Raw genomic sequence first — 20,790 nt, 5'->3', positions numbered from 1 at the left:
CTATGGAGATTCTGGAGGATAGGGGATGATTTCTAACCACTGGAATACCCCTTTAAAGAGCCAGGACGGGAAGTAGAAAACATGGAGTTACTAAAAAGATTATATTTTAGTGAAACACAAATTGCATTAAATATTCACATGTAGGCGGTTAACGTGATGGAAATAATTGGTGGCAGCGTCCCTTAAATCCCTGTATCCAACTCTGCTCGAAGAAAGTGAAGCCAAAGGGTGCGAGCAATGCAATATACCAAAATACTGTATAAGCCTCAGTGACTGGTGCCCATTGTCTTCCATAGGCAACACAGGAAGGTGCGTCAGAGCAAAGCACAAAGGATTCTCAAATGTTCGGGTAATTGACCAATATCCCAGTCATGATGCAAAAAGACGACATGACGGCTTTAATCCCAGCGTCTTCAATGCTCTGCACAGAATAATCGTCTCCTCATCAGATGTATGAGATCAATGGAAAGAACCCAGACGAGCCCATAGAACGTATGTGCATTTCCTACCTCTTGAACCCTTAAAGCGGTTTTCTGACGCTTTAATACAGAGGACCTATCCAGTAGTGTCACATCCTTTTCTCAGCTTTCCCTAGACCAGTGACAACAATGCGTCAGCTCAACCCCATAGAAGTGAAGGGGCTGAGCTGTGATACCAAGCACAACCGCTATACAATGTACGGCGCTGTGCTTGGTGAGCTGCGAGAATGCGACCAAAAAAAATAAAATAAATACACAGGCATCCCCTTTAAATAACCTTCTCTGCACTGACCCCAATATGCATGCTGCAGCAAAATAAGCTACACGGACATCTGGTGCACACACCGCAATGTACACAGAGCTACGTAGTAACACGGTCCACACTACAAACCATCTAAACAAACATTACACCCAGATGTCACATGTGATGCCTCCAGCTAAACGGCCTCCTTCAGCAAATAAATTCATTTCACCTTTCCTACACTCGGTGCAGCTGTCTGCCGGAACCCCAAATCCTGGCGTCAGCTTTCAATAGCCATGGAGTAAATATAGGGCTTGGTAACAGGCTGTAATTAAAAAGACGGCACAAGTAAAACCACAGGAAAGAGAGCCCTTGTTTTGACCCGTTCTTGGGAGGACTGAAGTGGGGAAAAAAAAAGAAAATGATATAGATCGCTCCTGGCCTGAGGGGTTCACAGCAGCCACAACACCTGGTCTAGGAATGTCCGGCCCAACAGCAACGCAGAAAGAGTGAAGAAAAATAAAAAGCTTTCAGAAAGACTCAGAGTAAAAGAGAAATCATAATCTTTTCTGAAATTATAGAAATCTGCCGCTAATCAGACTTTCCAAAATATGTCAGATGCAGAAAGTTGGTTCCCACCCTCTCTTCTACAGAGTGAGGACGACATCTGTGTCCTTTGTACTGTAATAAATAATATTTAATAACTGGATACAGCGGAATAAAATGAAGAAACTGGGAGCAGTCAGCTCCACCATGACATTATTGAGCCTATCGCATGTGGCCACAGATGGGAGAGCAGAGGAGCACTGCTCTGCTATGGTAAGTTGGGGTAGGCGAGTATCCAATGTGCGGGAGGCGCCCAGGAGGCCCCCTCACTGTGCGGGAGGCGCCCAGGAGGCCCCCTCACTGTGCGGGAGGCGCCCAGGAGGCCCCCTCACTGTGCGGGAGGCGCCCAGGAGGCCCCCTCACTGTGCGGGAGGCGCCCAGGAGGCCCCCTCACTGTGCGGGAGGCGCCCAGGAGGCCCCCTCACTGTGCGGGAGGCGCCCAGGAGGCCCCCCTCACTGTGCGGGAGGCGCCCAGGAGGCCCCCCTCACTGTGCGGGAGGCGCCCAGGAGGCCCCCTCACTGTGCGGGAGGCGCCCAGGAGGCCCCCTCACTGTGCGGGAGGCGCCCAGGAGGCCCCCTCACTGTGCGGGAGGCGCCCAGGAGGCCCCCTCACTGTGCGGGAGGCGCCCAGGAGGCCCCCTCACTGTGCGGGAGGCGCCCAGGAGGCCCCCTCACTGTGCGGGAGGCGCCCAGGAGGCCCCCTCACTGTGCGGGAGGCGCCCAGGAGGCCCCCTCACTGTGCGGGAGGCGCCCAGGAGGCCCCCTCACTGTGCGGGAGGCGCCCAGGAGGCCCCCTCACTGTGCGGGAGGCGCCCAGGAGGCCCCCTCACTGTGCGGGAGGCGCCCAGGAGGCCCCCTCACTGTGCGGGAGGCGCCCAGGAGGCCCCCTCACTGTGCGGGAGGCGCCCAGGAGGCCCCCTCACTGTGCGGGAGGCGCCCAGGAGGCCCCCTCACTGTGCGGGAGGCGCCCAGGAGGCCCCCTCACTGTGCGGGAGGCATGTGCCAAGGAGGCCCCCTCACTGTGCGGGAGGCATGTGCCAAGGAGGCCCCCTCACTGTGCGGGAGGCATGTGCCAAGGAGGCCCCCTCACTGTGCGGGAGGCATGTGCCAAGGAGGCCCCCTCACTGTGCGGGAGGCATGTGCCAAGGAGGCCCCCTCACTGTGCGGGAGGCATGTGCCAAGGAGGCCCCCTCACTGTGCGGGAGGCATGTGCCAAGGAGGCCCCCTCACTGTGCGGGAGGCATGTGCCAAGGAGGCCCCCTCACTGTGCGGGAGGCATGTGCCAAGGAGGCCCCCTCACCGTGCGGGAGGCGCCCAGGAGGCCCCCTCACTGTGCGGGAGGCGCCCAGGAGGCCCCCTCACTGTGCGGGAGGCATGTGCCAAGGAGGCCCCCTCACTGTGCGGGAGGCGCCCAGGAGGCCCCCTCACTGTGCGGGAGGCGCCCAGGAGGCCCCCTCACTGTGCGGGAGGCGCCCAGGAGGCCCCCTCACTGTGCGGGAGGCATGTGCCAAGGAGGCCCCCTCACTGTGCGGGAGGCATGTGCCAAGGAGGCCCCCTCACTGTGCGGGAGGCATGTGCCAAGGAGGCCCCCTCACTGTGCGGGAGGCATGTGCCAAGGACGCCCCCTTACTGTGCGGGAGGCATGTGCCAAGGACGCCCCCTTACTGTGCAGGAGGCATGTGCCAAGGACGCCCCCTTACTGTGCGGGAGGCATGTGCCAAGGACAGGATGAAGCTCCATCTGTCTTGGAAGAAGGACTCACAGACCACTCCTGCTGGACAAAGAAGGCAGACAGAGCAGTGGGCTCCTCCTGTATCCATCTAGACACTGCACCCCTAAATCGACTGCTTGTTGTCGCTACCTACCAGGGGAGCAAACAGGAGGTAAGTACATGGGAGTATAGGCCTAGCTGTGACAACTGGCGCAGGCATCTAACTGCCTGATGAGAATGAAAGGAGGGGCGGCAGTAACCCCAAATGCCCAGTTCTTACCCCCTGGTCTTTGACTGACCACTTATCTATTCAACTACCAAAAATTCCTACACGAGTAGTGTTATTACCAAGCAACTATATATAAGATATTGAAGTATGATAAATGAGCCAACCAAAAGAACAGATTATCGTTGGATTACTTCTAAATCTGACCCGTGTTTGATCCCGTCCGACCGCCAACCAGCCCTGCCCGCCCTCCCACTTCACACAGATAAAATGAACCCTTGTAAATGAGCAGTAACTTACCCAGCTGGATACGCAACAAGGCCGGTTTTTGGATCACAGGAGAGACTTCTTCCAGCCGACACCGTGATACCCAGGACCTTCTCCAACGTCACCTGTCACAGAAAAATCAGAGCTGTAATCTCAGAACGCACTGACAGCTGGACTACTTGTGGAGAAAAGCCACACGTCCTGCACCACAAAGAGTTACTGTTACTGTACAATGTGCACCCGGGGCATCTGTTCACAACACAACTGATACTGCTGAACCATCAGCTTAAGGGTCCATTCAGACGTCCGCAAGTGTTGTACGGTCTGCAAAACAGAGATACTGGCCGTGTGCATTCCACATTTTACGGACCGCACATCGCCGGCACGATCATAGAAATGCTTATTCTTGTCCGCAATTGCGGACAAGAATAGGACATGTTCAATCTTTTTTTGCAGGGGCCGCGGAACGGAACTACGGATGCGGACAGCATACAGTAAAATGAATGGGTCCACACCCATTCTGCAAAAAAACAGATGCGGACCCGTTCGTACGGTCGTGTGAATGACCCCTTCGAGGTATGAAAGAAAGGGGACAACGTGTGTAGTCTCGGAGTAAAAAGGTGTGTCCCTTCATACATAAAAAGTATGTTTTTTGTCATTTTTTCAAATACAAAATTTTTGTCTTTTGCACTTTGCTTGAAAACCCATTAGTAACAAGTAAGGTTCTCTTCCCTCTTCCATTTTGTACATCAGATTTTTGTTGCTTTTTAAAGGGGGAACATAAAAAAAAGATACATCTGGTGCAGGCAGAGACACTTTTCTCTCACTATATACCAAGTATTGGTTGGCTGACTTCCGGACAGAATTTTATGCCAAACATAACAGGGTGATACCTTGATTGATGTAAAAAAATAACATAAAATGAAAAAAATCAGACATCATATAGTACATGACAATCTCTTTCTAACAAAGCTAGAACCAGCCCTGTACCTCCCATGGATCCAGAGATCTCCACATTCATTGCTCCAATTACTCTGACTCTCTTCAGCCTGGCAGCTCAGGGGACGTGCCCTTTCTGCTGCGGCTCTCTCCCTGTAACTGCCACAGCTTCTAAGAGAACATGTGGCTGGTGGCAGTTGAAGATTTGAACTGAGCATGTGCGACCATCTCAGTGAGACGGAAATAAAATGAGAAAAAGAACAAAAACAGCAGGTGGCGCTATACAGATACGTTTTATTGAAAAGCTCACCGATTACAGTCGATTTTTAATTACATGCAATTTCAAAAGTATTCAGATCCAGGTGCTGGTTTGAAAAATGTAAAATAAAAGTTTTAGGATAACACCCCTTTAAATGTGCAATTTTGGTGTGAACATATGAATCTTAGGCCGAGCCCTTTCCCCTTGGTGAGTTAGGAGTGGATTTTTCTAAAACAAGATGCACCAAAAAAAGTCATAAATTTTGGCGCAACTTCCAACAACATCTAGGCGCTCTCAATGAGTTTTAATCATCATGCCATATATTAATACTTATTAATCACCAATAGTACGCACAAAACAGGATAAAATAATAGATAAATGGGCCAAAATAGCAGAGCAGGTCTAAAAGACAGATGTCTCCACACACGACAGGTCAACGTTTGGGCCACGACGGCTCCGTCACCTCGTTGTGATCTGTGCACTGGACCTAGATGTTCAGCTTCTAAAATAACCACACATCCCACAGGAAAATGAGAGTCTGAGACAATGGTTCCTATTTAGACAACGCTCTATGAAACTGAGGGTCTCCTCCAATCATCCATACTTTACATCTATGGCCATTCATCTGCAGGAGGTGCAACTTCTCACAGTGGTTTGCCGGGGGTAGGACCTGCGGCTATGAAAGCCGTTGTCTCTAGGTCTTCATAGTCCTTCCTTCTATATTCTGCACGTATCAGGTGACACACCTTGGATTCCCTGCGCTGCAGACGTAAGGAGGCTGGAAAAAAAAACTATGTTTTTCTTGCATATTTTTATTAATTTTTTTGCCCTGAAGACTTAAGTGAGAGATTCGCACGGCATAAGTGTCACACCCATCTGGGCAGATTTGACATCTTCGTGCAGAACCGATAAGCTTCATTATACGATATGATAAACCTCACGAGTACGAACAAGTTCAGCGCTCGGAGTAGAGTTTCTGTGAAATCTAATCATCTTACCTCCGGGACACGTTCCAAACTACTACACCCCATGCATAAATCATCGTGGAGCCGCCTCAGGACAGATGTGATATCGGCGATCTGTGCAACCACGAGTCACTGCACAAATCTTGGGTTGTAGCATTTCCCCCCCGAGAATTATACTTCATGGGTTTTATTTGGGCCAGTTTGCAGATCTCGAGGTGGGGGTGCAACACTGACGCCATTCTAAGATTGCCCATCCCGGCCATAAGAAATGTGACATACCATGAAGTGTTAACACTTCACACATGAGAACATCTTGTCCAAGATGACCGAGTATTGGTGGTTGACAATGCTGCCATGATGTGAAGAGTTCTTTGAGGTCTCTCCACCAAAGAGGGAAACCCGGGAAGAAATACAGAAAACACTAATTACATGGCGGCCTTTTTAACCAATATCTCACTCTCTCCAGGGGATCTCTTCACGACTTGCAATGAAAAATTCACAAATATCTTTAACAAGTACAGTAATGGGATCCAGTACAGTACTCCCTGTGTGAGGGCAACTAAAAACGACCTGTAGTGGGTATACCATAAGCCTGGTACTGTAGAGATTAGAAGAACATGGCTGCTCTCCTCCGCGCCACTCTTCAACAGAAGCTGCAGTACCAGACACGGTCTAGAGCGGCACCGTTTCTGGAACTAAGTCATGGGAGAGGTTTACCAAGATGGCTTTTTTTACTCCGTTTTAGTTGAAGCGCGGGAGGGGGGCAACTAATACCGACATGCGCCTCATCATAAATTAGTCGCATATATGCCAGTCTGTGTCTGGCTGGAGTAGTCTTTCTTGGCTACTTCTTCGCCCGTTTCCAGACGAAGAAGTGGTAAATTTATCAGGGTCTATCCCACCCTTCTGTCATACTTGGTGTATAAATGCCAGTGCGACAAATTATTGTCGCACGGGAATTAAAATTGTTGCAAAAATCCCCTTCGTGACTATTTTTGCACCAGAGCGTTAATAAGTGACCCCCATTATGTTTTTTAGTGCCTTTAAGTCACCCCTCCATGGCAGCTACAAGTCACCCAGCGCACAGGATGCAGCATACCAAAGATAGGGCCCATATGCATAGGCCGATGGACAGGGCAATTCCTGACCATGGCCCGCTCGTTAAAGCTGCATTACATGCAGCAATCATCCGCTCGCCAATGACCATTCTTCCCAATACAGTTTCATTGTATGCCGGCAGTACGTTCCCTGCTCACAGGGCGATGTGCTCCCGACAAACAACGATTAGGGTATGGCTATACGGAAACGTGTTTTGCACGGCACTCAAATATGTGGACTTGTCTGTCTTATCCTGTGTAAAAGGGCCCATGTGCTCCCTGAAGTCAAAGCTGCCTAGAGGAGTGAGGGGACGGAGCCTCACTACGCAATGGCATATACTGCACACTAGTGAGTGTTCCTGTCAGGCTGCTCAGCCATGATGGCATATCGTAGGCAGGATCACATTACCATTACTGTAGAGCAGTGTATTGTGCAGCGAGGAGCCGTCCCCCGCACCCCCATAGGCAGATTTGAAAGTGGAGGCAACCAGTCCAGCTCGCTTGTGGCCACTTGAGGCTGCATTCACATCTCTGTCAGAGATGATCTGGCCGCCTGATCCAGCATAAAAGTCGCCCGGACAAAAACCTCTGCGTGCAGTGGTATCAGTCTGGACGAAACCTGGAATTTATGCTGAAAAGCAGCCAGATCACCATCAGATCCCATTATAGTCTATATCAGGCATCTCAAACTGCGGCCCTCCAGCTGTTGCAAAACTACAACTCCCACAATGCCCTGCTGTAGGCTGATACCTGTAGGCTGTCCGGGCATGCTGGGAGTTGTAGTTTTGCAACAGCTGGAGGGCCGCAGTTTGAGATCCCTGGTCTATATCGATCTGCCGCTGATCCGGTGAACTTCGGCAGACTGTTCTCTGCTGGAACGGCGATGTGAACAAGGCCTAAAACACTTATGTGCAACCTATTTAAACATGGAGATCAGACAAAAGGAACATAGCAAGCAAAATTGGTGCAGAGTTACGTCTCGAGAAGTGCATTATGGGGAGGAACAAGGTACGGGGATACCAAACATCATTCCGAAATCATCCCGCACAAGACAATAGCTTGCATCAATCGTTCACAAGTGCTTTCAGTACAAAGCTGCTAATACAGCATTTAGAGAACGGGTGACGTTACATGAAAAGCCATCAGTGCAAATCGGAATGGAAATTGTGGAATAAAAGCTGGAAGACAATAGAAATGATTTGGCCAACTAAGGAAGCCCTCCGGGAATTTACTGGGGAAAAATAAAAAGCTATTCGATCTCCAGCTGTGCAGAGTCCTAGAGACAGCTGCGGAGATCCTAATCTTCCAGCAGAAGACTCGCAGAGGTCAGCTTCTCCTTGATGCTAAAATGGTCAAAACGACTTAATACCGGCACGAATTTATGGAAAAACCAACCTGTAATACTCTTACTGATCCCTGATCTGTGCCACAGGGGAGTATTAATTTGCAGTTTAGAAAAAAAGCAGTTTACGTAGTTTTAACAGAAGTCAAAGTCCTGCCTTTAGGGTGGACGCACAATAAAATCCAACCAAAACTCACTACAACAGCCGAGGTTCAAATCTCCGATGGCAGATTCTGTAAAAAAAATTAAAAAAATATAAAAGCCTGGCACAATGCTGGGCACTGGTAGTGTCTGCCATATGCAGAGTCCAGCGGTTCAGGTACTCCTGTTCTTATGCAAGAACAGAATACCGAAATTGTGGCGCAGGTGTACATGTAGCCTAAGGCATCTTTCACACGAACGAGACTTCCGTCTGGGTACAATGCATGAAGCAAAACGTATACCATCCGGACTGAGCCCTGACCCATTAATTTCAATAGGTCTGTGCACGTTTTTCCACGCATCAATTCTGCGTGACCCCATAAAAGTGAATGGGGATTGAGTGAAAAACGGAAGACATCGGAAGCAATGCGTTTTTTTTAACTGATGGTTGCTAGGTGAAATAGATTTTCATTCTTTTGTTTTTCTTTACACGTGTGAAAAACGCATGCAATCCGGATACAACCCTCACGGAAAAAAAACGCACACACTGAACGCAATCAGAGTAAAAACCATCAGTTTTTCCATAAACAGATACTGACACAATCCGTACTGCTCGTGTGAAAGAGGCCTAAGGCCCCATTCGCATGACCGTATTTTTCTGTCCGCATCCATTCCGCAATTTTGCGGATTGGATGCAGACCCATTCATTTCAGCGTGGCTGCAAAAGATGCGGACAAGAATAGGCATTTCTATCATAAGGAAGGATGTTCTGATCCGAAGATGCAAAAAATGCACAAGACCGGTATCAGTGTTTTGCAGATCCGCAAAAACGGATACGGTCATGTGAATTCACACACAAATTCTCACTGAAATTTTTGGGTCAGAATAACCGTATGTGCGTTTTTTTGCAAGCAGTGTGTCTGCCCACTAGCATTTTCATTTATGGCAGGTTTCCCCTATAGAGAAAGTGATGTGAGAACACGAAGGCTACCTGCACACATTGCGGATTAGGTGTCGTTTTTTCACAGATTCTCATGCAGAAAAAAAACGCAGCTTAATACAATTTTGTGCGCACTTTGATTGTTCAGATTTTGAAGTCTACAGAATGTCCTTTGTTTCTGCAATTTTTGGTACGGATTTCACCCTTTTCAATAGAAAGCGAGAACTGCGGAAAAGCTGCATCAAATCTGCAATAAGATCTGCAAGTAATATGTGCGGATTTGATGCAGAAATGTCCTGCGTTTCATATGTCCCATAGACCTTCGGCTAACATTTGAAGCTGGCGTTTTTGAAGGACCCCTCAACATGAATATTCAGGCAGCTTATCGTACAAACGCTCGTTAGGGATAATATGCTGCTGACTGTTCACATGGACACCTAAGCTTGCTACATTGAGCCACGTAAGGCCACCTGCACGCGGTGGGGATTATGTGCGTTTTTTCCCACTTGAATTTCGTGCGGAAAAACCACAGCATAAGGGCTCATGCACACGGCCGTTGCCCCTCTGCTGCCGTATTGCGGCCTGCATATGGCGGGTGGGCACCGGCCGAGTGCATTCTGCATGAAGGATGCGGACCCATTCACTTGAGCGGGTCCGCAAATCCGGAGATGTGGTGCGGAACGGAACCCCCGCGGAAACACAGAACGGAACCCCCGCAGAAGCACTAAAGAGTGCTTTCTGGGGTTCCGTTCCGTGCCATCCGCACTGCAAAAAGATAGAGCAAGTTCTATCTTTTGGCGGAACGGACGGATCGCGGACCCATTCAAGTAAACGGGTCCTCGATCCGCATGCAGCTGGCCCCACGGTCGTTGTCTGTGCATTGCGGACCGCAATTTGCAGGTCCACAGCACGGGCACGGAGGGGCAACGGTCCTGTGAATGAGCCCTAATACAGACTGTTTGCAAATGTTATACTTTTGCAATGAAAGGCGAGATCTGCTGCAAAACAGCACCAAGAACCGCAATAAGAAATTGCGGCTTTTGATGCGGATATGTTGCAGAAATGCACATAAATCCACGTGGAAATTTGTGCAGATCTTGTGTGCAGGTGGCCTAAAGGGGCCACCATTAAAACATTGTTAAAAAACACTAAAAAGTGCCGTAAAAAGCCTGCAAATGCCTACGTGTGAAAGCAACCTTGAGACATTAGCGCACACGACGCACCGGTGCGGCGACTAATTGAATAAATGCATTAAAAGATACATTGCTATAAACAATAGCCAATACATAGACACACACACAAAAAAATTAAAACCGCTGCCAGAGACATAACTAATTGCTGAATGCCCAGGCAGGGAAGATGCCCTCTGATGGGCACTGCAGTAAAGGCGTGAGACTGCTCATGCTGGAGTAATGAGATCTGAATCTAGGTCATGCCAATCAGTGCAATGAGCGCTCGGCCAATGGTGAATACAACGGACTTGGAAAAGGCGAAGACGGCGATGCGTTATTAATCTGTGCAGAGATGAGAAAAGTATCCGCAACGTTTCCTGAATGAACGCATGAGATGTGCCAAGTCCTCAGCCATTCATTAAAAATTAAAGCCACTTCATAGCCTTTTAAAAGACACAGACACACACACACACACACACACACACACACACACACACACGGTTAGAAATTCCTCGCTGCCTCTCCTCTACCTACAAAGAGAAAACTATATCTCTAAGGTCCTGTTCACATCATGTTAACGGCCTCCTTTTGACATACACGCTGGGAAAAGCTCTGAAATAGACTTCCAGCTTGTGATCAATGCCATACAGCGGTATCAGTCACAGGCGGCCAAGAGGACACTCTTCAGGCCTATGCCAGGCACCCACGTACACATGTGTAAATAAAAAAAAAAATAAAAAAAAAAAAAGAAGTGTAAACTGCATTTTGCGGCCCACACATGGCCAGCCCTGTGATAGAAAAGACTATTCTTGTCCACGGTTGCGGACAAGAATAGGTCATGCTTCATCTTTCTTGCAGGGCCGCGGAACGGAACTACGGATGGCATCTTTTGTGGCCCCATTGAAATTAATGGGTCCGCACCAGTTACGCAAAACTGCAGACCCATTCACACTGTGGTGTGAATAAGCCCTTACAGTAATATTTAATGTAGAGAAATTATTTTGGATGTGCCATTTCATGCAAGAGATTTTTTGATTAAATTTTTTTTTTTTTAAGTCCTCACTACTTTTTCTCCCCTTTAAAATACCAGATCTCTGACGGAACGGACAAATGACGAATGCAAAATGAACGGATGGGGGTGGGGGAGGGGGATTAGCAAAAGTGTTTTGATATTACACAAACCTCCTGACATACACCATTAAAATATCGTGTGCGAATAAACAAAGAAACAGTGTCAAATAGCAAACAAGAAAAGCCATTTATCTGCATAATCCATGATTAATTAGCATCTCATTACTGACACGGGGGTACGGTGCTAGCACCATTGTGCGGTGAGGGAGGCAGCTAGGTTCTGCCCACTCATCCAAACACCAGTTCTATACCCCGAGGACACACAACACATACTTTTTGCGTTTTCCGCTTCTTCATCTGCCGGAAGACCACAACCTTCTGCATCTGCCTGTCCAAGTATCACTCATCTAGACCTTCAAGTGTCTGGGCGACAGCGGATGACATCAGAAGCCAAAATGGCGAGCCCCTAAGATACAGGATGGGGTTAGAAAGGCTACAGTGATGTTGTCGGAGCCATCTTCTCTGACGGTTGGAGTTCTAGAACACTGATATATAAAGTACATATGGGAGAGTCATATACACAAGGCCTGCCATGGAAACCAGGAACACCCACAAAGTGCCTGCCAGGCAAGACGTTTAAAGGGAATGTGTCATCTAGATTTATTTTTTCTGCCAATGAAAACTAGACATTAAACACATTTACTGTTTTGAATTGGTCTTTAGATTTTTTATTTTTTTTATAGTAGATTTTTTAAAATTCTATTTCCTGAACATGATTATGGGGGCGGCGGTCTTGGGCAATCTTGCCTGAGCGGTTCTTACAGCAGCCACCACGGTCCATGGACATCAAACAAGTTTCTTAACTTATTTAATGAGCGCCTGACAGCAAAAACAACCCTATGAGGGATTCCTGCCCAGGAACATAAGGGCTCCATGCCCATACTGCAGATCATAAACTACGGATCCACAGATACCGGCTGTGTGCGTTCCGCATTTTCCAAAACTGAATGGCCGGCCCCTTATAGAACAGTCCTATCCTTGTCCGTGATGGACAATCATAGGACATGTTTTATCTTATTCTTCTGCGGAATGGACATGCGGACACGGAACGTACACGGAGTCATTTCTGTTTTTTTTTTGTTTGTTTTTGCTGCCCCATTGAAGTGAATGGCTTTGCATACAGGCTGCAAAAAAAAAAAACGTATGGACAAAAAAAAAAAAAAAAAAAAAAAGCACATTCATGTGCACGAGCCCTTACAGTGAGGGTCGGAATGGGGTTCCTTGGACCCACCAAAGGAAATTATTCTCGGAACCCAACCCCCATATCATCAATAAAGTCTAATAGGTTTTAATTTACCAAAATAGACCCTAGTGGCAAATCCAAAAGTTTTTATTTATTTTTTTTACCCTGGACCTTTGGGGTCCACTATGGGATCAGAGCCTGGACCCACCAGAGGATCCTCTGGTTCTCAATCCGACTCTGCTTATGGTACTTATGTGGTCCTTAGAAGTCTATGGATATGTCCAGTGTCTGATTGATGTTGAAACGGCACTTGCAGCATCTGAGAAAAAATATATAATAAAAACAGCAACGAAGGGGCCACCGCCACCGCAGCACTGATGGCGGGCCAGACGGGTCGTATTGTGAAGTCATCCTTCAAACGTCCAAAAATACAATGAAGTTGTACTGACAAGCAAATTAAAATATACTATTGTACCATGAATAAGATGCTGCAAGACATAAAATAAAAAAAGCCATCTAAAAATTAAGTTTCCCTTTGTGGAAAGGAACCGGATTTAGCTTCACGCACGGCAGAGAAGGGACAAGCTGCTACTGTGCAAAAGGCAACTGGATATTTCCAAGAACGCACAAATCACTGCCGATACGCTCCTGGGACACAGGGTTTATGGACCCGCTCCAAATATGAAATACGGTACTTTTACTAAGCCACCTTCATAACCCTTTTAGGACATAATAGGCTTAATGTTCTTCTCCCACCCCCTAATGTTCTTCTCCCGGCCCCATCAATATGGAAACGCTCCTTCTCCAAGAATTCATTAGCCAATTTAGACGGCTGAAAATGATCAAACGGATGAGAGGATTCAATTAGAACATCATTGTGATTAACGAGAGTCAGATGTTACAGAGGGCTGGGGTTTTATTTTTTATTTTATTTTTTGTGTTGCCACATGTATTTATTTTGTAAAAAATAAATAAAATTACATACAAATATGCCTGACTTGTGCAGTGCTTTTTGTAGCTTTTTTTTAAGACACTATTTGGCCAAAAAATGCATTTTAGCACAGATTGTTTTTAAACTGCATTTCTTTCATGCCTTCAGTTTTAACATAGAAAAGTATGTACCCCCGGTAAAGGCGCTTTAACACCCAACCATCAGTGCGTTCATACACTTCTACAAGGAGCAGTACGGCTTAACATTTCTACAAGGAATAACTGAGGAACGACAGCACGTATAAGATGCTCCAGAACTGTCATTTCATAGGGAATATGATTATTTTCATCGAGATTCACATATTCGCAAAGGTACTTGAGATATGAAGGGACGACATCTACGATTTAAGACGTGAAGAAAGGTTTGGTCCTTTTATTACTTCCACAAGATGTAGATATCAGGCTAGTGAGGCCTGGCGTGGAAAACCCATGTACAATAGTAATATACGGCATCAGCAGTGCCAACATGGCTTACTCAATAGTAACTCATTTGGGTGTGTGCTAACTAATGAGGGAATGACATTATCTAGGCCTTTGCAACATCACATTGGGAGCAACCAAAGCATGTTCTAACAGACTCCGCGGCACGCCCTGCAAGGTCAGGAGGTCTGCCCGCCCTTACCACTACAGATATGGGATTTACGGTCTTTACTTGCACAAAAATGAACCATTTCCACAATGCATTCACTTTTGGTTAGATATACTGTATGTATGATTCATTTTAAATTACTATTATTTTATTTATTTCCAGGTTTTTATTTTTACACTTTGATTATACACCAAATCCATCAGTCAGAGTCCTTCAAGTCTATGGTAGACGGCATAGGGTCTACAGTGGTATTAGGAAGAGCCGCCACAGGGAGGTCCCCGAGTCCCACTAGATTCTCTATTGCAGAGGGTCATCAACCTGTGGGAGTCCAGCTGTGGTGAAACTACAACTCCCAGCATGCACACTTGCTTGGCTGTTCTCAGAGCTCCTATAAAAAGGTGAATGGAGCATGCTAGGAGTTGTAGTTCCACCACAGCTGGAGTGCCGGAGGTTGCTGACCCCTGCTCTATTGTATAGGAAATCCCAGAAAAATCAGCAATGGAGAGCGAAAGAGCCAAGTAGACGAGGAGTGCCTGACGTACATGTAATCTTACTTCCATCTCTTCTGGGCCAGGAACAAGATAAAAACTGATAAAAAATTACAATGTTCATTGTAATTAACTAAAATGCAACCAAAACAACGTTAGTCAGCGCTTCCTACAAATCTGAATTGATGGGAGAGTGCACGTACGCGACGGCTGCAATACAACAGCACTGGATATATAGAATACTGAACATATAGCTTTTGGAAGGGCTGATTCACACTTGCGTTGTGGCATTCCAGTTTTCAGATCCAGCAGAGGATCTCAAAGCCGTAATGAAACGGATCCGTTCCATTTAATACATTCGGATGCATCCGTTCCAGTTGTATTAAATCAAAACTGAACAAACCGAATCCCCGTATGAAAATCACTGCAAGTCAATGGACGCCAGAGCCAGTTTTTTGCTAACAAAAATAATAATAATCCGGCACCACTGACTTACATTGATTTGCATGCTGGATCCGGTTTGTTCCGTTTCACATACCGACACAAAACCACAGCTTGTAGTGGTTTTGTGTCAAGTCAAAAAACGGAACAGGACGCATCCGGGATTAGTTTTGTCCCCATTGACAATAAAGGGGAACAAAACGAATCTGTTTTGGCCCGGTTTTGAGATCCTCTGCCAGATCTCAAAACCAGAAGGCCACAACGCAAGTGTGAAACAGGCCTAAGGCATTACTGCTATACTCACTAGTAGGGATGAGCGAATCTACTTCGGATGAAACATCCGAAGTCGATTCGTATAAAACTCAGTTCTAATACTGTACGGAGGCAGGAGCTCCGTACAGTATTAGAATGTATTGGCTCCGATGAGCCGAAGTTATTACTTCCAAATGGTACCTTGGAACTGAACCAGAGTTCGGGAAATTGTTTTTTACAGTACAAATTCAATTTATTTAGTTATTGCGCGAAGTCTCGCAAGACTTTGCGAAGCAATAACTTTGGCTCATTGGAGACAATAAATTCTAATACTGTACAGAGCTCTGTACAGTATTAGAATGAAGTTTTACGCGAATCGACTTCGGATGTTTCATCCGAAGTCGATTCGCTCATCCCTACTCACGAGACACCCAAATGTGAGGTTCCTGGCATTTTGATTGAAGTGTGTGAGCCCCTCTGCCAGAGCGCTCTTCTAGATGGGGCCCTACACAGAGATTTGCCTGTCTTTAGGTCTGGGCTGGTTCACACTTTCCCCTAGTTGAAAGCGAGGAGGGTCAGAAGTGTAGGGTCCCATCTTTAGGAGACTGCCTTGTCGTTGGCAGATGGGCTCACACAGAACCTGACATTTACGTGAATATAGCAGTAATGTCAATCAGAATCCATTGACTCCATATTTGCAGCGTGTTCTTGTCGCTTATGTTTTATTTTTTTTAATGTATTTAGTGTCGTCACATGCCAATGAAATGATATCCCTCAGTAGCAAATCTACCCGGGCGCCTCATAATTCTCAATAGACATGATGAACTTTCTATTATATTTCATATATAGGACAAACACAGTCACACAACTTCGTGCACCGTATTATAAGGTTAGACCAAAAAAGGCATCTGAAAAGTTCAGCCTAGATCTCAATGTTCTATTATTTTTTCATTTTAGGCCTGCATATCTAGAAAGATGAAATGCAACTGATGTCAGCTAATATTATACTATGGAAAACATAGTAAAACAATCTAATGGAAAAAAATAAATAAAACTTGCTTCCCATGGGAACGCATTGTTCTAGACAGGAAGGGCACTGCGTATATGTGCCATGCCCCAGGGCTGGCACTGGTGTGGTGGGTGCTTCATAAACAGAGTCCACACTACAGAAAGGATATTTTCTGTCTGCAAAATGAAGCGCTGCAAAGTATCCAATCCCCCTAATACTTCTATCACCCCCATACCCAGTAAACGGCATACATATGACTGCTGAATAGTCACTGGCCATCAGCATGTACCTTCCCTGAACACAAATGAGTCAGTAAGATGTCCGTATGGAAGCAATGGTTGTGTGTATACATCTGTCAATCTCAGAAATGAAAATGGATGCAAGTTTAAAAGGGCATCTATCAGCAGATCTGTCCCTATGACACTGGCTGACCGGTTACATGAGCGCTTGGCAGCTGAAGGCATCTGTGTTGGTCCCATGTTCATATGTGCCCGCATTGCTGAGAAAAATGAGCCTCTAGGAGCAACGGGGGCGTTGCCGTTACACCTAGAGGCTCTGCTCTCTCTGCAACTGCTGATCCCTCTGCACTTGATTGACAGGACCAGGCAGGATGACGTTTACACTGCCTGGACCTGTCAATCACAGTGCAGAGGGTCCCAGTTCTGTCCTACAAGGCGGCCATTTATTGCACCATCTAATGAGACTGTAATGTATTCCAGAAGATTAAAGTTTTAGGTATAGGAGTATAAAAGTAAGGCCTCATGCACTCGACCATATTTTTCATCCGTGTTCGATTCGCGAGCACAATGTCCCATTTATTTATATGGGGTCATACACAAATCCATAGTTTTATGGATCAGTTCTGCAAATTATATTATCACTGTGAACAAGAATAGTCATTTCTAATGATGGGAGTGAGAAAAATGCAGAACGCACACAGACATTCTCTCTATTTTGCGGACTAAAATACGGATAAAGTCGTGTGCGTGAGGCCAAACGCAACAAAGTGGTAAAGCGACCCTGACAGCAAGTAATGTGCCCAAAGCCCAAATCAGTCCGAGGATCTTTAAAAGCAAATAGAGAACCAGGATTGTGCATATGTCAAGTTATACAATAAGCCGTCAGACTTAAAGGGATATTCCAGCTTTGCGATACTGACGATATCAGGATAGGTCATCAATATCAAATAGGTGGGAGTTTGACACCCGGCACCCCCACCGATCAGCTGTGGATGGAGCGAGAAGAAGAAGGCAGCCTCTTCTATTACATAGTGGCCTCCAACTGTATGGGGATGATGGGGGGGGGGGGATGGTTTTAGTTGAAATGGTCCAATGATATCAACACTACACTAATGTGTACGGCCAAGAGTCTCTTCCGTCACCATATGGGGTCAGACTGATGATTCTTCAACTTCAAAAGGGCGACATGTTCAACAAATAGAAAGGCCACAAGGTCCTAACACCTGTCCTGAGCTCCGTAAAGAGTGACCGAGGAAGGGAACAAACGTCCCCAATGTAATACTGTGTGCGCACGTACCTTTAAAGGGGATACATAGAGACGCTGTCGGTATGTGCGGCTGTGAGGATGAGTTATTCCCATTAATACGCAGCCCCCAGGGGACCGGATTTTTACTGCATTTTCATTTCCAAACGCGAGTGCTATAAGTGCTTTGCCTGTTCAACCCCACTTATAGATGACACGCATAAATTACTACAATTTAGACACCATATATTAAATGGATTTTTTTTTATTTCTTATGACATATGGATGAGAAAAATGTACCGTACGTTATCCCCACTTCAAGATGAGCGCACAAGGTTATTAAAACAGTGACGAAATAAAAAAGGAAAGAAAAATGCAATTCAATGCTGGATAAATTTACAACATTGGGGGGTCATTTAGGCTACTTTCACACTAGCGTTCGGGTGTCCGCTTGTGAGCTCCGTTTGAGGGGGCTCACAAGCGGACCCGAAACGCATCCGTCCAGCACTAATGCATTCTGAGTGGACGCGGATCCGCTCAGAATGCATCAGTCTGGCAGCGTTCAGCCTCCGCTCCGCTCAGCAGGCGGACACTTGAACGCTGCTTGCAGCGTTCGGGTGTCCGCCTGGCCGTGCGGAGGCAAGCGGATCCGTCCAGACTTACAATGTAAGTCAATGGGGACGGATCCGTTTGAAGATGACACACTATGGCTCAATCTTCAAACAGATCCGTCCCCCATTGACTTTACATTGAAAGTCTGGACGGATCCGTCTGAGGCTATTTTCACACTTAGAAATATTTTAACAATATAATGCAGACGGATCCGTACTGAACGGAGCCACCGTCTGCATTATATGAGCGGATCCGTCTGAGACGGATCCGCTCTGAACGCAAGTGTGAAAGTAGCCTTATGCAGCACGTTACCCCTCTATTAGGCCGGGGGAAAAATATGCAAACCGCCGCTTTTTGTGATTTTTATTATTTTTTTAAATCCCATGTAACAATATTTTGTCGTAGGGGCGGTTTTAAGCTGCATTCAACAATTGTCCGTAGTGAGGGAGTGAAGGGGGCCAGAACATCAGCCCCGACAAATTTACTTTTACATCTGAAAACAGGGAGTAGAGTAGTTTCACTGGACAGAGACACAATACTGGAGGTGCACCTAAATTATTAGGAGGCTCACACCTAGTCATAAATTAGGCACAAGCTACCAAGAGAGCAAGGGAATATAAAAAAAAAAAAAAAAGCCAGTCTTGCAAATGACCCCCAATGGATAAGTTTTAGTACCAATAGACTTAGTGCGCTTCAGGCCCAAAACATTCATACGGTCAAGTATTCCCTTAGCTGCAGGTCTTCACCTGCACTCAACTCAATGTAGGACTAAAAATGATTAAAATAATCATTTATTTGTGTTTACTTAAAAGGGGTATACCGGTAGGTACAAGTTATCTCCTACAGAATAGGAGATCGCTATCATATCGTGGGGGTCCTACCACTGATCACGAGAACAGGGCCCCATACCCCCTGCTGCTCCCCTGAAATGACCGTAGTGGACGGTCGCACGTGAGCGCGGCCACTCTATTAATTTCTATGGGAGATCCCGAGATAGTCGAGTAGAGCAGTCAGTCATTTCAGGGAGCAGCAGGAGGCCTGCAAGGGGTGCAGGGTCCCCGTTCTCGTGATCGGTGGAGGTCCCAGCGGTAGTATAGTGGGTTCCTGTGGATAGGGAATAACTTTTTACCTACCAGAATACCCCTTTAAAGTGACATTTCAAACCTGGCTCAGGTCCTTCTTCAGGTACGGATACACACCCCTGTATTTCTACACCTGAGAAGGGCTTTGTCCGACTCCAAACCTGTTTCTTTAACCAAGCACAAATTATTTCTAAAGTCCAAAGCAGCAAATCATTGATGACTGCGCTAGAAAACAGATCCATTCTTCCTCTTCTACACTGATAGTTTATTAAAAGGCCCACGAGACCTTGCGGGATCAGCAGTGGACGAGTAACAGGGGAAATAAGGAACGCTGGAAAAACAGCCGCTGATGTCTGGGTTTGGCAATGATTCTTGTTGATGCAGATAGAGGAACATAAAGTCAATGCAGCCGCTGAACATGCTGACACGAGCGGGTTTTTCTTCATGTTTTCCACAGATAATAACCTGCCTGCAACAGTGGACACGGGTAAGACTGGCAGCAGCTGGCAACAACCGCTTTAGGCTAAATGCACATGTATACGTATAACGTGCGGACTCTTCAACACGTCGGTGATTTCCATCATTGATTGTCAGCCAAAACCAGGAGTAAAGCCTTCAAAAGACATAAGACCCTTTCACACGGGCGAGTTCTCCGCGCGGGTGCAATGCGACAGGTGAACGCATTGCACCAGCACCGAATCCGGACCCATTCACTTCAATGGGGCTGTGCAGATGAGCGGTGATTTTCACGCATCACTGGTGCGTTGCGTGAAAAATCGCAGCATGTTCTATATTGTGCGTATTTCACGCATTGCAGGCCCCGTAGAAGTGAATAGGGCTGCGTGAAATTCGCAAGCAAGTGCGGATGCGGTGCGATTTTCACTCATAGTTGCTAGGAGACGATCGGGATTTTCCCTTATAACATGGTTATAAGGGAAAATAAATAGCATTCTTAATACAGAATGCTTCGTAAAATAGTGATGGAGGGGTTAAAAAATAAAAACCAATAAACTCACCTTAATCCACTTGAACGCTCAGTCTGGCAGGTCTTTCTTTTTTGATAAAAAAGGATCTGTGGTGACATCACTGCGCTCATCACATGGTCCATCACCATGGTGATGGACCATGTGATGAGCACAGTGACAT

At 46.6% G+C, this 20,790-nt stretch overlaps 1 protein-coding gene across 1 annotated transcript in view; it reads right to left on the bottom strand.

The window, feature by feature from the left end:
• Window positions 1-20,790, bottom strand: part of MAPKBP1 (mitogen-activated protein kinase binding protein 1) — a 136,786-nt gene that overhangs the window by 75,853 nt on the left and 40,143 nt on the right. The window contains 1 exon segment of the mRNA XM_044271254.1: window positions 3,564-3,655. Within this exon segment, the coding sequence (XP_044127189.1) occupies window positions 3,564-3,655 (92 nt within the window).

The sequence above is a fragment of the Bufo gargarizans genome, chromosome 11 (genome assembly GCF_014858855.1).
Source record: "Bufo gargarizans isolate SCDJY-AF-19 chromosome 11, ASM1485885v1, whole genome shotgun sequence".
NCBI lineage: Eukaryota > Metazoa > Chordata > Amphibia > Anura > Bufonidae > Bufo > Bufo gargarizans.
This window is presented reverse-complemented; position numbering and strand designations above follow the sequence as displayed.